A 14,930-nucleotide genomic window follows, 5' to 3' on the forward strand; every position below is an offset into this window, starting at 1 on the left:
GCTGAGCCAGCACTTCCCAGGATCTGGGGTGTCATCCCCTCACCCTCGTGGGTCAGAGGTGCTACTCACAAGAACACAAAATTGTGAAGAAGAAATGTTCAGGTGTGACAGGATCACAGTTGGAGACAGAGAAGGCAAGCCAGCATTTGCAAAGATGATCTTGTGGTTGTGGGTAGTGGCTCTAGGCAGGCAGCCACCTGGACATTGCTCCCCCTGTGTGGCTGTGCTCACAAGGAGGCCCCCGCCCCCATCAGTCCACCTTTATAACTAAACAGAAGGGGAAATACAAGTGTTAAAAGAAGCCAGGTGCACCAGCTTTCTCTGTGAATTCCTGTATTCTTCGTAGGATGACCATCCAGTTGTCACCCTGCCCCTTCACCTGGGTTGGCACCCTAGGGCTAAGAGCCTGCAACTCAGCCTCTTTTTGACAGCAGCATTTAATACCGTCCCTGGTAGAGAGCAGCCCTAATGGACGTTTGCCAGGGAAGAAAGGGAGAAAATAGCTTGGGATCATAAGCTGTACCTGAGCTGAGACCCACTGTGACTGCTGCCCAGTTCTACAGTGATGAAGGACATTCTGGACCATACTACAGGGCTGACAGGAGGGCTGAAGCTTGAGAAAGGGTTCCTGGGTCTCTGTTCAGAGGCCTCATAGACAGCAGTGCTTGATTGGGTTTAGAAGGTCTCAATGTTACTTGCTTGGGGTAGGTATCTTGGCAACCTGTGTGCAGACAGACCCAGCAGGAGCTAATACTGGATAAGATGCTTGCAGTCTAGCCTACAGTTTAAGGCCCAGTGAATAAACAGCCATGAGACAGGTGATTGCAGCATCAAGAGCTACATGGGGACAGAGAGTACTGTTGGGGGGGGCGGTGCATATAGACCAACAGGGACCCTCAGATAGTGACGGTGAAGGTGTGAGTTGGGATCTGTAACAGACATCCTGTGTACAAGAAAACAGCCTGTGTATGGGAGAAGAAAATGCTAAGGGCCCCAGAAAGCTGATGGGAGAGTGGCCAGAGGTGTAGGTGAGGCCCCCAGGAGGGAGGTAGAAGACATTCTGGCATGTTGGAGGAGCATAGACCGTCCTTTACTATATTTACTGGTCTTCATTCTCAGGGCGTTCAATAGCATGAGACTTGGAGCCCTTGAGCATCAGTGATGTCATGGCCACAGGGTCTTCAGTGCTGATTTGCCAGCTCACTACCTGCAGCACCTAGGAGGCAGTGTGAACCTTGGGCTCCCACTCACACTGCTTGCCGCTCTGCTCTCACAGCTGTTCCAGAAGTGCTGCCTGGTACAGAGGATCCTGGAAGCCTGGGAAGCCAACGACCACACACAGTAAGGACCCTGAGGAACCCCCTTGGCCAGTTAGGGATGCAGAGATGCATCTCACCAGGATGTTGGATACGGCAAGACGCCAGGCTCCATGTCAGGCATCAGCAGTGTGTAACAGAGATATGTGCCTAGGACTATTCTAGAAGGGATCTTGCTACTGGGTAAACAGCAATAAGGGCTTCTCAGGAAGGAGGATACAGGCAGGCATGGAGAGTGGCGTGTTGAGTGATGGCTGGCTGGGCCACACAGTGTAGGTAGGTGACCCTCCCCAACTTATCTTGCTTAGACTTTGTTTTGGTTCGGTTTTTTTTTTTTTTTGGAAGATAAGTTTGTAATTATATTTATGTACAGAAAACTTAGCAGTGTACATTTAACCCAATTTAGTGGCGAGTTCTTTGGCCTTTTCCTTTTCCAGCTTGGCAATCCGAGCCACAGATTTAGGACCCAGGATGTTGCCTCCCCAGTGGCGGCGGATCTCATCATATCTGTCGTTGTAATTGGTCCTAATAGCTTCCACCAGCTTAGCCAGAGCACCCTTGTCTTCCGAGTTTGAGACAGGGTTTCTCTGTGTACCCTTGTCTGTCCTGAAACTCACTTTGTAGACCAGGCTGGCCTTGAACTCACAGAGATCCACCTTCCTCTACTTCCGAGTGCTGGGATTAAAGGTATGTGCCATCACCGCCCAGCCTTGGACTTTGTGAACCTGTGATCTCGATCTCTCTCTCTCTCTCTCTCTCTCTCTCTCTCTCTCTCTCTCTCTCTCTCTCTCTCTCTCTCTCTCTCTCGCTAAGATTTTTTTTCTTTTAACTTTTTCCCCAGTGACAGGGTCTCATTATATAGCTTTGACTATCCTGGAATTTACCACATAACCAGATTGGCCTAAAACTGAGAGATCTATCCACCTGCTATTGCCTCCCAAATTCTGGGATTAAAGGCATGTACCACCACAACCAGCCACTGTTTTGGTTTTTTTGAAAGAGTGTCTTGCTACATATCCCAGGCTGGCCTGGAACTTCTTATACTGCTACCTCAGCTTCCCATGTGCTGGCTGCCACCATTCTTTTCTCTCTTGTTTTAAAATTATTATTTTATATGTGAGGGTTTTGTCTCATGTTTTTTTGTGCACTATGAGTGTATGCCTGGTACCCTCAGGGGCCACATGATGGTATTGGATCCCCTAGAACTGGAGTTACTGGTGATTGTGAGCTGCCCTGTGGTTGGTGGGAATCAAACCCAGGTCCTCTGGAAGAGCAGCCAGTGCTCGTAACTGCTGAGCTGTCTCTAACACTCTGGATCTTCCTAAACTTGGCGGAGCACACTTTGTTGAGACTTGTGCACAGGGCGCAGTTTAGCTTTCCTGCATCTTCTGGCTGAGCATCTCTCCACTCAGAAACAATGCTCTGTGTTTTTCAGGAGTCAGTGGTCACCCTCATTCATTTATTGTCCTGCTGAGAACAGTGGTCTCTAGGCAGTGTTGGGCAGGGCTCATGGGAGCCCAGAGGGGTCTAAGTACAGTTGTGGAACTGTCACTCAGGACCTGTGTGGTGCACAAGTAGAGGCTAGACCAGCTCCCTTTCGAGGCCCCACCCAGCTCCAACGGTGGGCAGTATCCTAAAAGCATTGTGCCCAGCACAAGCTGTACTGGCATCAGTCCTGACTCAGCTCCTCTTTCATGCTACTCTGGTGGAGTGTGGGCCATGAAGTAAGCTGTCTCGTTAGTGTTTCTTGTCTGACGGGGGAGCTGGGGCTGATGGTAATGCATACCAGATGATCGATAATCAGCAGTATCCTAGAGGCTGGCTGTCGGTCAGGCACCGACTGGTCAGGTTGTTCCCCCGCAGTTAAGCTGGGGTGACAGCTGCAGAGAAGCCAAAGGCTTGGGCTACAGGTGGCAGTGGAGATGAGCCTCAGAAAGCCTGTGGTGGCCCTCCCAGTGAGGATGGGCAGAGCTGGACTGAGTGACCACCATGATAGTTCATTTTACTTTCAGGGCAGCAGGTGGCATGAGACGCGGGAATATGGGTCACCTCACACGGATCGCCAATGCAGTTGTACAGAACCTGGAGCAGGGCCCGGTGCAGACCCATATCAGTGAAGTCATCCGAGGTGAGCCCACTACTTCCGTCTCCCTCTGCCCTGTGTCCTTAGCAGTGGTAACTACACTGATAGGGGACAACCATGCAGCCTTCTTTGTCATCTCAATATAAGCTGGATGTTCTCTTCATGGAGCAGACATCTGTAGAGTATAGGAGATTCAGCCTGCCAAGGACGGGCTCCAGTGCTGGGCTTAGAAGCCAAGAACCACCCTCTAAGCTCTCTTGTGCTCAGGGGCTGCCCAGAGCTGTGCCTTCACTAGAGACCCTGGCCCACCTTCCTGGTTTGTTTTCAACTCCCAACAATTTGGAGGGCCTTCCTAGTATGCACATCTGGAGCCCATCAGTGTAGGTGATAGCCTGCCCCTAGAAGCAGGTGGTAGGCACCAAGACTGGAACCCTGAGCCCTACAGGGTGGGCAGTACCATTCTGGGTCCCAAACAGAACAGCAGAGCCCCTGCCCTCAGCCGTGGTGCCCGCTGCTCTGTGCCCCCTCAAGCAGGGCACTCCTTTCTGACCCTTTCATGTCCTGAGCACAGGATGACTCTGTGACCACATTCTCATCCTTGTATCATATACTCTCTCATTTGACCTAAGTGCATGAGTGAGGGGGTACTGGGTGAGGGAAGGAGAGGTTACCAGCAAGCCTGGATAGGGCATACCAGATCCCCTGCAGCCTGGTCAGGATTGACAGACAGGTAGCCTCAGAGATGTCTAGGAACTAGTTTGTACATGGGCGAGATAATTCTTGCTCAGCAGCCTGAGTTGGCTGGTGGGGAGCTGTCTTGGGAAGGCGAAAAGATAGTTTTGCTGCACTAGAGATAACTATGGGTCCTGTGCACATTTGTGTGGAGGAGGGGTGAGCTCCTTGTTTGGCCCCATGGCCCCTTTGTGCAATATCTCCCCAACAAGTGTAGAGTAAGGAAGCTCCAGGTGGTCCTCCCCATGACCCAGCAGGACAGAGGAATTTCTTTCTCTGTGGTATCTCAGGCCACCTGCCTGTCTGCTGGTTATACTTCTTCCTAGTTACACTTGAGTAGTCTCTGGTGAAGTTGGATTTGCCGGCCCATCATCACATGATAAGGAAGTGGCGGGCAGGAGAGTGAGCAAGCTGGGGGTGGCTCCCTTGTAGCTAGAAGAGAAAATCAAATGGGAGTGGAGCCCAGGACAGGACAGTGTAGGGAGGTGAGGGTGAGCAGAAAGCTCTGGTGTCCGATCAGGCCCCAGCTGTAGACCACATTCAGGACTAGAAGGAGCACAGTGAGGGGCTGCTGCTTTAGATCCTCGGTATGTGAACATACACCAGCAGGTGGCCTCAGAATCCTCATGCCACCAGGTGTAATGGCATATGCTTTTGATCGCAGGACTCGGGGGACGGGGGCAGAGACAGGTGGATCTCTAGGAGTTTGAGGCCTGCCTGGCTTACATATTGAGTTCCAGGATAGCCAGAGTTATATGGTGAAACCCTGTCTCAAAAACAAAAACAAAAACAAAATCGGATAAACTCTGTCTTGGAAAAAAAACAAACAACCAAACAAACAAACTGGGCAGTGATGGCTCACACCTTTAATCTCAGCACTGGGGAGGCAGAGGCAGGTGGATCTCTGAGTTCAAGGTCAGCCTATAGATCGAGTTCCAGGACAGCCAGGATTACACAGAGAAAAAAAAAAAAAAAAAAAAAAAAAACCTGTCTTGAAAAAACAACCAACCAACCAACGAAACAAACAAAAAAGAAAATATATTGTCAATATATTAAATTTATTTTTATGAATTGCAAGTAAATAAATAAATGAAGCGACAACTCTCATGTCCCTGAGATCTTTGTAAAACCAAGAAGGTGAGCATTGACCTATAGGGTTGCTATAGTCACAGGCTCTGCAGGACATCTGTCCTCCCCTTTGTTGGATGGGCTTTCTTCCTGTCAGCAGCCCCTGTTTGCCTCAAGTGGACTGGCCATAGAAGCATAACTTGTCCCTCTCTGGACCAACCAGCATTTGCCTGCTAGGGCTCCTGAGTGCCCTGCCCTGTCTGCACACATCCCAAGGACTTACAAGGTAGCACTTATCTTGCAGGGCTCCCTGCAGATTGCCGTGGGCGATGGGAGAGCTTTGTGGAAGAAACCCTGATGGAGACCAACCGCAGGAACACTGTGGACCTGGTGAGGAGGCTGGGGCTACTGCCATGGCAGGGCTGCAGCTAGGACCACTGACAGTCAGTCCCACAGGCCCCTGCAGCCCAGGGGGAGGAGGGAAGCCCCAGGGCAGTACTGTGACTGGGCACCCAGTCCAGCCTTGGGCCTGCGGTCTGTGCATGACCTTGGCAGTGTCACACCAGAGCTGGCTCTCAGGATCTCTTTGCAAAGCTGGTGTCATCTCTCAGTCTCCTCCCTCCCACAGCTATAGCTTATTTGTGAAGGACTCTTCATGCTTGGGACCCAGGGTATTTATTACCTGGGTCAGGGAGGCTAGGCTTTCTTTCATGAGGCTTTGGCCTCACTTGGCATCTCTGCAGTAAGCTGCACAGGCCCACAAGTGCCAGGGGGTTGGTGGTATGGGAGGGTGCTGGGGAGAGACCCAGGCTGGGCTGGGTGGGTCTGGGCGCTGGCTGGAATGGACTGGGTGGGGTCTGGCTAGCTCACATGCCCACCCCATCTGGCCTGTGTTTTAGGTGAGCACTCACCACCTTCACTCCTCAAGTGAGGACGAGGACATTGAGGGTACTTTCCCTAACGAGCTGTCCCTTCAGCAGGTGAGGGCATGGCCGGCACTCTGCACCCTGCCGGGCCCTTCCGGAGCCTGTGTCCTTGGTAGTGCTTAGTTCCCATCACATTGCCTAGCAAAAAGAAAAATATAACTCATCCCCAAGCATATCTGGGGGAGAGGGAGGCCTGGGGGGACACCCCCAAAGTCACATCACCTTGGTGAGACTCCTGGGGACACTGAGCTTGAAAGTTGAGTAAGGAGGTGTTCTTCTGTACACAACTGCTCAGCCACTCTGAATATTCAGCCTACGGGAAAATTCACTGCCTGCTTCTGAGCACTAGAGCTCTGGCTTCCAAGGAACAGCCTCCTCCAGAGCTCCAGCTTGTTCTATAACAGCGTCCTCTCCTCCCAGGCCTTCTCTGAGTACCAGATCCAGCAGATGACAGCCAACTTTGTGGATCAGTTTGGCTTCAATGATGAGGAATTTGCAGACCAGGATGACAACATCAAGTGAGTGCAGACACCATGAAGGCGCAGACTCTGGGCTAGTGAGTCCTCTTCCCTACGCTCCAAGTGATCTCACCAGGATGAGGTCCCTGTCCCTGAGGAGATAGTGAACGTCCCACCTCCTGTCTGAGGGCAACCAGGCCCACTGGAGCAGAGGAGGGACTGAGGGACCTTGTTCTTGCAGTGCCCCATTTGACCGGATTGCAGAGATCAACTTCAACATTGAAGCCGATGAGGACAGTGTGAGTGATGGGCTGCTGCAGGGCCGCAGGGCATAGCATCATCTGTTCCACTTGCTCAGATCACTCAAGCTATGGCCACAACTTGGTCCTTGTCACAGGTGGATGAGGCCATGGGGGCCCTGGCCAGTGTATTTGTGTCAGGACTGCGAGGCAGCCCTCCATGGGAGTGAGAGCAGAGCTTCCCTCCTTGCCTCCTCCCGTACTGTCTTGTCAGCCTTGTTCTTGAGCTGAGCCCCTCTGGGAGTCATTTGGGACCAAGGCTTCCCCAGGTTCTGCAGAAACCAGCTCCTTCCTATTCCATCTTACAGCCTAGTGCAGCTCTGTTTGAAGCCTGCTGCAGTGATCGAATCCAGCCCTTCGATGATGAGGAGGAAGAAGACATCTGGGAGGATGAGGAGACTCGATGCACTGCCCGGGTGATGGCCAGAGCCAGGTGTGGGTTCACATATTCTCTCAAAGCCTCCACCAGTGGGAAGCAGGCACAAGATTGAGCACTGGATATCCAGCTACTGTTAAAGTTCTGATACCCAGAGAGGCAGTGACCCTTCCTGAAGAGACCAGAGCTTAGAAGCTGGTGGGAGCCAAGCAGTGCTTATCTGGATACCCTGTGCCCAACCTTCCCTGGCACCAATTCCTGAGCCGCCATGGGCTCTCCAGCATGGGCATCTAACCAAGGCTTACCAGGCATCTACTACCTTTGTGTTTGCTCAGGTTTGGAGCCCCTCATGTCTCAGAAAATTACTCAAAGAATGCCCTGGAGCATGGAGGGCAGGACAGGAAGGCTGGCTTAGCAGCAGCTAGGAATATGCCTGGATTGGCCACTCCTTCATCCCCTACACAGAAAGAAGGTCCTCGCTCAGAGAGTGATTCAGAAGGTAATACCTGAAGATCCAGCAAGGGACGTGGGTACTGGGGACAGGTGATCTGACTTGTATGTCTTAGGAGCTCCCTTCGGAGCCATTGTGTTTCCAGCTTCCCCATCTACATATGGTTTCATGAAATGTTCTGGGAGGCCCGACCATCATGGGTAGGGTTCTTCTCTACGTGGAATCTAGAGCAAGGTGTTCTTACTCCCTTCTGTTGTGGTACCTGTTTCCTGCATCTGCATCTGCACAGCTGGCATCAGTTGTCATTGCTAGGGAAGGCATACCCCATGTAATCTGTATGCTGTTGCTTGCCACCCCTCCGATGTACTCAGTAGCATAGCCTACCCCATCTACTACCTCTTAAGAGACCCCTTTTATTACTTCTGCTTTGGGGTGCTGAGATACTCAGGACATGGGCAAGAAGCCAGCTTTCTGTTAGGACTTGTCAGCACCCTAGCTGGGGCTGACAAGAAGCTGCAAGACCAAGGGCAAGAACACCCACAGTAGGGCTACCCATGCCCAGGCCAAGGAGAGAGCAGAGTGCCTGTGACCTCCGGCGGGACAGTACCTACTTTGTCTCTCGGGTACCTTGTGAAGCACCACACAGCTGGCACTGACGCCCATACATGTGGATAATCTATCAGATAATCTATCTGATAATCTATCTGATAATAGAACCTATCTGATAATCTATCAGAACCCTCGAGGCCCTCGCACCCCAGCGTTCCAGGGTCTGAGGGCCATACTACCCTCTGCAAAAAGCCAGTAGGTACCAGGATGTCCTGCTATCTCTGACACTTCAGACAGAGAGGGCTCCAGGGGTCGGGTGGGGGTTTCTTTTCTTTTATTAAAGATTTATTTACTATGTGTACAGTGTTCTGCCTGCATATATGGCTGAAGGCCAGAAGAGGGCACCAGATCTCATTACAGGTGGTTGTGAGCCACCATGTGGTTGCTGGGTATTGAACTCAGGACCTCTGGAAGCACAGTCAGTACTCTTAACCACTGAGCCATCTCTCCAGCTCTCCTCTGGGGTTTCTTAACTGGGAGCATCTTGTATTCCTGCTGAGCTCTGCTGATCCCTCTACCAATTTCCATGTGATGCTGCTTTTCCCTTGTCTATCACATCCTGGGCCTGCCCATTTATGGCTGCTGTATCTCCCCCTGGCAGGTACTACATGGACAGCAGTTTTTGATGAGCCAGTGAACCCGATGTCTGCAGCCCCAGGAGCTGCGAGGGATGTGGGGTCTAGTGTATGGACAGCTGGTCCCTCAGCTCCGGAAGAGAAAGGCTGGGCCAAATTCACCGACTTCCAGCCTTTCTGCTGGTAACAAACACATCAGCATGTAGAGCAATGCCTGTTGGGTGTCAGGACCAGTGTTGCCCTGTGTGCTCAGTTTGTCCCCATCTTCTTTTGCAGCTCTGAGTCAGGGCCCCGGTGCAGCTCTCCTGTGGATATGGGCCACAGCCATGCTGAGGGTGGCCAGAGTCCAGGCCCAGAGAAAGCCTGTGAGTAGCAGCAGCTCGGACACCTGCTCTGACTAGTTCCCAGGCCTAAATGCAAGGCCAGACCCCCTTGGGAAAATGGGAAGTGGTCAAGGTCCCAGGTGTGACCATGCCTTTGTGGTATTGGGGTCCATATATACTTGTGGGATTTGAGTTGTCATGTATAGATGGAGGTCTTCCAGCTTTAGGGGTACAGGGCAGGGCAACATGGCCATTAGGCTGCCCTCAGAGCCAGGTCTGCACCCTTGAGTCACATTGTTAAGTATGTAGAGAGTCACTGATGGAAAAGTCCTTGGCCTCCATCTCCTCCTTCCTAGGCAACTAGACCAGGTTAGACCAGGTTAGAGAGGGGCAGTGACAGCGGTCTCCTCAAGTGCCTTCCTCCTCGTGTGTGGGGGCAGTCCCGAGGGAGGGCACACAGCAGTTCATGTGGTCCCTGTGAACAAGCAGGTGCACAGGTGTGACACTCATGTGGCCAACGTGAGCTCTTTCTGCCTCTCATGTTTCACCTGGCACATGCAAATTTGGGATCCCTCAGGCCATGGTAGCTGTGCTCTCTGGCCCCTCTGCCCTCACAAATATCGCAGGATTCCTTCGTTTGCAGTTGGTCCTACCTCGCCTTGTGCCTGGAACGTGTGTGTCACCCGGAAGGCCCCACTGGTAGCCTCCGACAGCAGCTCCTCGGGGGGATCTGACAGTGAAGACGAGGAGAAGGCAGCTGGTGCTGTGGAAGCTGTGTGCACAGGCCATGGTGGAAAGGCCTCCCCACTACCCAAGACAGAGGAGGCTGCTGCCAGCAGGTGTGAAGGGATGGCAAGTTTGCCTGGGGGCAGTGAATATTGTGTGGCTTATACAAGTCTCTGGTCCTATACCCACTAAGAGCCAGGCTCGGTTGCCAGATCTCAGCTCTCTGAGAACAAGTAGCCGCTAGGCTGGAATCCCTTGCTGCTGCCCAACCCAGTGGCTAATGATCCTGTGAAGCCATCTCTAGAAAAGACAATGCCTCTTTACTAAGGGGAGGGCTGGACTGAGGGTATGGGACTTCTTGGACAATAGTGCATGTTTTCCCTTTTAAGTAATTCAGAATAGAAGATAGAACCTGGATGTACTAAGAGCTCCCCAGAAACTTGAGAAGACAGCCTCCACTACAGAAGCCAGTTACAGAGAATACCTGTTTTCAGGCTCTGGGACTGGCTAATCTCCTTGTTGTCTAGGGTTGTTCTAGACAGTGAACAACCTTAACTTTCTATAGGGCAAACTCATGACTCTGGGGCTGACCAACCCTCCTCTGCTGCCCGCTTTGTGGTAGGGCATGTGTGGACTCCAGTCAGGTGCCCTGCACACCCACAGTAGGATAAAGCATTTCTCAGGGTTGAGGATTGGGTCTGTAGTATGAGCCTTAGCTGGGTGGTAGAAGCAACTTGCAGGTAGATAAGTCAAAGTCCCCTTGAGGAGTCTGAAAAAAATAGGACTGTCATCCTGCCTGCAAAGAAGCCAGCCCCTCTAGCAAACCCAGACCACGGTTGATTTTTTGTTTTGAGTGGTTAAGATGAGAAGACAGGACCAAGGCATTCCAGGTGTTACCTGACTCGGGGCACTCACTCCCCAGAGGCTCAGTCCCTGGGGTCCATCAGCGAACTGACATGCCTCCTGGCATTCAGAGACTAGAGAGCATAAGGAGTTGCCTATTGACAGGATTCTGGAAATGGCTTGCAGCTGTACAAAGAAAGGCAGGACTCCACCTAAGTTCAGGGTGCAGTGGAAGAACTCTACCAGGAGACATGGTACTCACTCACAAGGCTCTTGACTGCCCCATGTGTGGAAGGCTTTTGTAACTGCTCTGAATGAATATCACTCATGAGCTTCCCAGTCTTGTCCCTGCCTACACTTCTTCTATGTTGGCTCGTACCTGACAGGTGGGCATCAGCCATACTGCCTAGCACAAGTCCATCATGCATGCATGCATGCATTCAGGCCCTAGATCCCACCAGCCCTGCCTACTCCTGTACAAGCAGAGTAGGCCCTGCCCACCACGCTATGTGGTTCTGGAGGGTCCTCTGTGATATTAGGGTCCCCTCAGGAAAGCTGGGAGCTCAACCAGCTGGAATCCATGGTTGGTGTAACACAATGGTTCTCAACCTTCCTAATGCTGTGACCCTTTAATATATACAGTTCCTCATGTTGTGGTGACCCCAGCCATAACATTATTTTCATAACTCTAACTTTGCTACTGTTATGAAGTCTAATTCTAAAGGGGTCACGACTCACAGGTTGAGAACCACTATGTCCAGGTTGGGCTCACAGTTGACTATTCTATGCCCACAGCCCCTTGGCTGTGTCTGTCCAAAGCTCATTGAGCCCCTGACCCTGTATTCTAGAAACCCCAGGCAAGACATAGCCCTAAAGCCAGTACTAAAAGATTTACAGAAAAGTAGAGCCAAGACTTGGAGAAGGGCTCACATGGTCACTCATTTGGATGGGATGAAATTAACCAAAGGGAAAGCCTGGTCCCGAGCTCCTGGACGAGAGTGCTCGCGAGTCTGGGACAGTCTGTGTGCTCACAGCCCTCCTGCCTCCATCTTTGCAGTGCTCTGGTCACAGTACACCGCCATGCCCATGTCATAGCCTGTCTTCAAAGTTTAGGGTTACTGAGATTGTCAAGACCATAATGCTCCTTTCCTTAATCCTTCCTAGGGAACTACTTTAACCCTGTTGAAAAAGACAGGGTCATTCTGCAAAGTCAATCCTTTCCAAGACCATTCTTAAAACTTGCTAGATGGCGGCATCACTGCCAGGTTTTATTCAGCCTTGAGAACCCCCTCCCCCTCCCTTGTCCTGCATCTCATCTGAGCACCCCTGCCTGGCTCAGACTACAGAGCTATCTTTGTCTGCAGGCCAATGGAGGATCCACCTGCTACTTGTGGCTAGGCTGGGCTGGCCTTGGGTATGAAGACCCTTCGTGCCTATATAGTCCCTTCCCGCCCCACCCCCACTTTCTAACAAAGTCTTACTTCATAGCCCCGGCTGACCTCAAACTCAGCGACTTGCTTACCTGCGCCTCCTAAGTGCAGGATTAAAGGAGTGTCCCATGCCCAGCCCGCTGGACCCTTTTGATAGGGTCAAGGTGGAGTTGACTTTAAGAAGAAACATTGGGGCCTTCGGTAAACGAAGCTCCACCACTGTCAGGACTTGAGTGTTGCTTGTAGGGAGGATTCAGGTCATGGCAATCATGTAGCTTGTCCCACTGTTTGGGACTCAGGCCTCCAGAGCCACCTGGCTGTAGCTGTGTGCTGCTCCCATGCCCTTAGTTGGCTCAAGCCATTTTACTGGTCAGTTGGGTATGTGACGTAGGCAGCAGCGAGGTTGGGGCACCCATAACTGAAGGCTATCTGCCACACAGGGCTGAGTGTCCGGACAGCACCGTGTTGGCCCCTGCCTGCCCTGCATCTCCAGAAGTGACTGTCAGTCCTGCTGTGGCCACCACAGCACCAAGCAAGGCAGGCCCCCCCACAGCCGCCCCAGCTGTCTCTCCCTCAGTGGCCACTGCAGTCCCCCCAGGGCCGATCACGGCAGTAACCACAGCAGCCCCAGCCATTGCTGCCACCCCAGGGACAGTGACAACGGACAGGTGAGTAGATTGGCCAGAGAGGGTAGGATGGGACTGGATGAACCCCAGGAACCCACATGCTTCCAACTCTGCCTTTCCCCATTCATGCAGGAAGACAGATGCCCTGCCAGAAGGAGCTGCCTTAAACGGTCCTGTGTAACTGCTGCCACCCAGCTGTGGCCCGCCCTGGTCAGGCTGCTTCCTGTATCAAGAAAACTACCTGGTGATGCAATTTTTTTTTTTTTTAATTTAACTTTAAAATAAATGCTGCATTTGGTAAAGCTGGCAGTTGGAACCAGTTGGATGACCGAACTCACGTCTCTCCTGCCTGCCCTTGGTCCCACTGGAAGACAGGATACACCACCCCCGGGGCCAGGCCTTGGTATGGCAATGAAGTCCCTGGCATGCAGCTTTCACCTGCAGGAGTTGGGGAGGAACAAGATCCTGAAGTGCCAGCATCAACAGATGGGCAGGAAGGGTGTGGATCTCCAGGCTCTGGTTTCACCTGTATTTTTTAACGCATGGAGGAAAAGCCGTTTTTTTTGCACTTTGTACCCAGCTACAGTACAGGGTCTCCCTTGGCTCAGGGCAGATGCAAAGGCCTGGGTTGGAGAGACCTGATCCCCACAAATGCATGGGGGTCTGGCATTAGTTTGGCCACATGAGGTCAAACCCCAGTTCTAGCTGCCCAAGGGATCCTGGGAGCTGGTATTTGAATCAGGCTGCAAATTTTTGACTGCCTTAAAAACAAAAGACCATTTGGACCAGATGGGGTTGTCTCTATGATCAGCAGGGTGGACCGGCACGCTTGAGTGGGTGGTTCGAGGTGCCTGGTAGTAGCCAACATCAGACATATTAGAGTGGACACAGCAGAGCACCGGGAGGCTCAGAGACAGACAGGCCCATATTGTCCAGGAAGAGTCTAAAAGTCTGGTTTTTTTTGTTTGTTTTTTGTTTTTTTTTAAATGTTCTGACCTTCTGACAGGGCATCCAACCCCCAATAAAAAGTATCATTCTTACTGAAAAAGTGTGTATCGTTAAGCTGCAGATGCTGAGCCCAGCCTATGTGGACACTTTTGCTATCCTACCGAGTTCACTCATAGTACTTGGGTCTCCTATTGAAACAGAATGAAAAGCTCTACCTCAGTAGTCAGACCAATGACACCGTTTTGTGATGGCTTCCCCAACCCAACCCCAGGGCCCATCCAGAAGTGACTGACCCGAGAGTCACGTTCCTCCTTCCCAGCAGCACCTTCACCTGGGCCCTGTGGCTCTGCCCTGGCCTCTGCCAGCGTTCACCTGCTCGGGTAATAGTGCTTCGGCTACACCCCCAGCCCTGACTCGAACCTGAACTGTGGAGAGCAGCCCGTTTCCTCCCCAGAATGTGCCCTACGGATGGATTTCCTCCCACAGTCTAACTCGGTTCCAGGAAAGCCCGAAGATCATCTCACTGGGGGGCAGCTGTGGGGAACAGAAGTAGTAACACCACCGGAGATGATGGGTTCAACCTTCCACCACAGCAGGTCACACCTCGGGCATTTTCAGTGGGTCTTTGGTACCTGCTGCTCACCTCCACCTTCGAGACAGGCAGCTCCAGATCACCAGTGGCTAGCCCTCAACACCAACAGCCAGCCTGGGACATTCCTCCAATCTCTGCAGCACCCATAGCTCTCTGCCTACCTTCTGCCCCAGCCCTGGCTGCAAATACACAGCTAATGATGTCGAGTCTTGGTGAGGTTCACAGGCAAGCAGGAAAGGACAGTAACAAGCCCAGCAACAAAAATCATCACAACGTCCTTGGATGGGATGATCAGGGACCTCCATGGTGGCCCCAGGGGAGGAAGAGGAGGAGGTGTAGACAGCATAAGACCCATGATCTGTGACTTACAGATCACTGTGGGTGTTGCCTCTTCTCTTAGCCACATTTCCCCCTTCCTAGCTGCCTTGAGGACCTTTTGTTGTTTGTTTTTTTAAGAGCCCATGCTCCTTTCTGCCCAGGAGTGTGGCCTTTGTCCTTCAGCTTCAGAACGATTTCCTGAAGTCTTTCACTCTCTCTCTCTCTCTCCAA

The 14,930-nt window shown here is 52.0% G+C and overlaps 1 protein-coding gene across 24 annotated transcripts in view; it reads left to right on the plus strand.

The window, feature by feature from the left end:
- Ppp6r2 (protein phosphatase 6 regulatory subunit 2) overlaps nucleotides 1–13,889 on the plus strand; it is a 100,365-nt gene extending 86,476 nt beyond the window's left edge. For 16 of the 24 annotated variants that reach the window (XM_076556582.1, XM_076556580.1, XM_076556586.1 and 13 more), the window contains 13 exons: nucleotides 1,277–1,341; nucleotides 3,329–3,444; nucleotides 5,504–5,589; nucleotides 6,099–6,179; nucleotides 6,546–6,643; nucleotides 6,825–6,882; nucleotides 7,191–7,315; nucleotides 7,594–7,757; nucleotides 8,920–9,076; nucleotides 9,170–9,258; nucleotides 9,860–10,055; nucleotides 12,656–12,883; nucleotides 12,974–13,889. In XM_076556582.1, the coding sequence (XP_076412697.1) occupies nucleotides 1,277–1,341; nucleotides 3,329–3,444; nucleotides 5,504–5,589; nucleotides 6,099–6,179; nucleotides 6,546–6,643; nucleotides 6,825–6,882; nucleotides 7,191–7,315; nucleotides 7,594–7,757; nucleotides 8,920–9,076; nucleotides 9,170–9,258; nucleotides 9,860–10,055; nucleotides 12,656–12,883; nucleotides 12,974–13,022 (1,512 nt within the window). In that variant the 3' untranslated portion in view covers nucleotides 13,023–13,889. The remainder of the gene's footprint in view (nucleotides 1–1,276; nucleotides 1,342–3,328; nucleotides 3,445–5,503; nucleotides 5,590–6,098; nucleotides 6,180–6,545; nucleotides 6,644–6,824; nucleotides 6,883–7,190; nucleotides 7,316–7,593; nucleotides 7,758–8,919; nucleotides 9,077–9,169; nucleotides 9,259–9,859; nucleotides 10,056–12,655; nucleotides 12,884–12,973) is intronic. The other 8 variants (XM_076556591.1, XM_076556595.1, XM_076556590.1 and 5 more) reach the window with 1 other exon arrangement.
- Nucleotides 13,890–14,930: the final 1,041 nt, after the last annotated feature.

This window comes from Peromyscus maniculatus, chromosome 20, assembly GCF_049852395.1.
Source record: "Peromyscus maniculatus bairdii isolate BWxNUB_F1_BW_parent chromosome 20, HU_Pman_BW_mat_3.1, whole genome shotgun sequence".
Taxonomy (NCBI): Eukaryota; Metazoa; Chordata; class Mammalia; order Rodentia; family Cricetidae; genus Peromyscus; species Peromyscus maniculatus.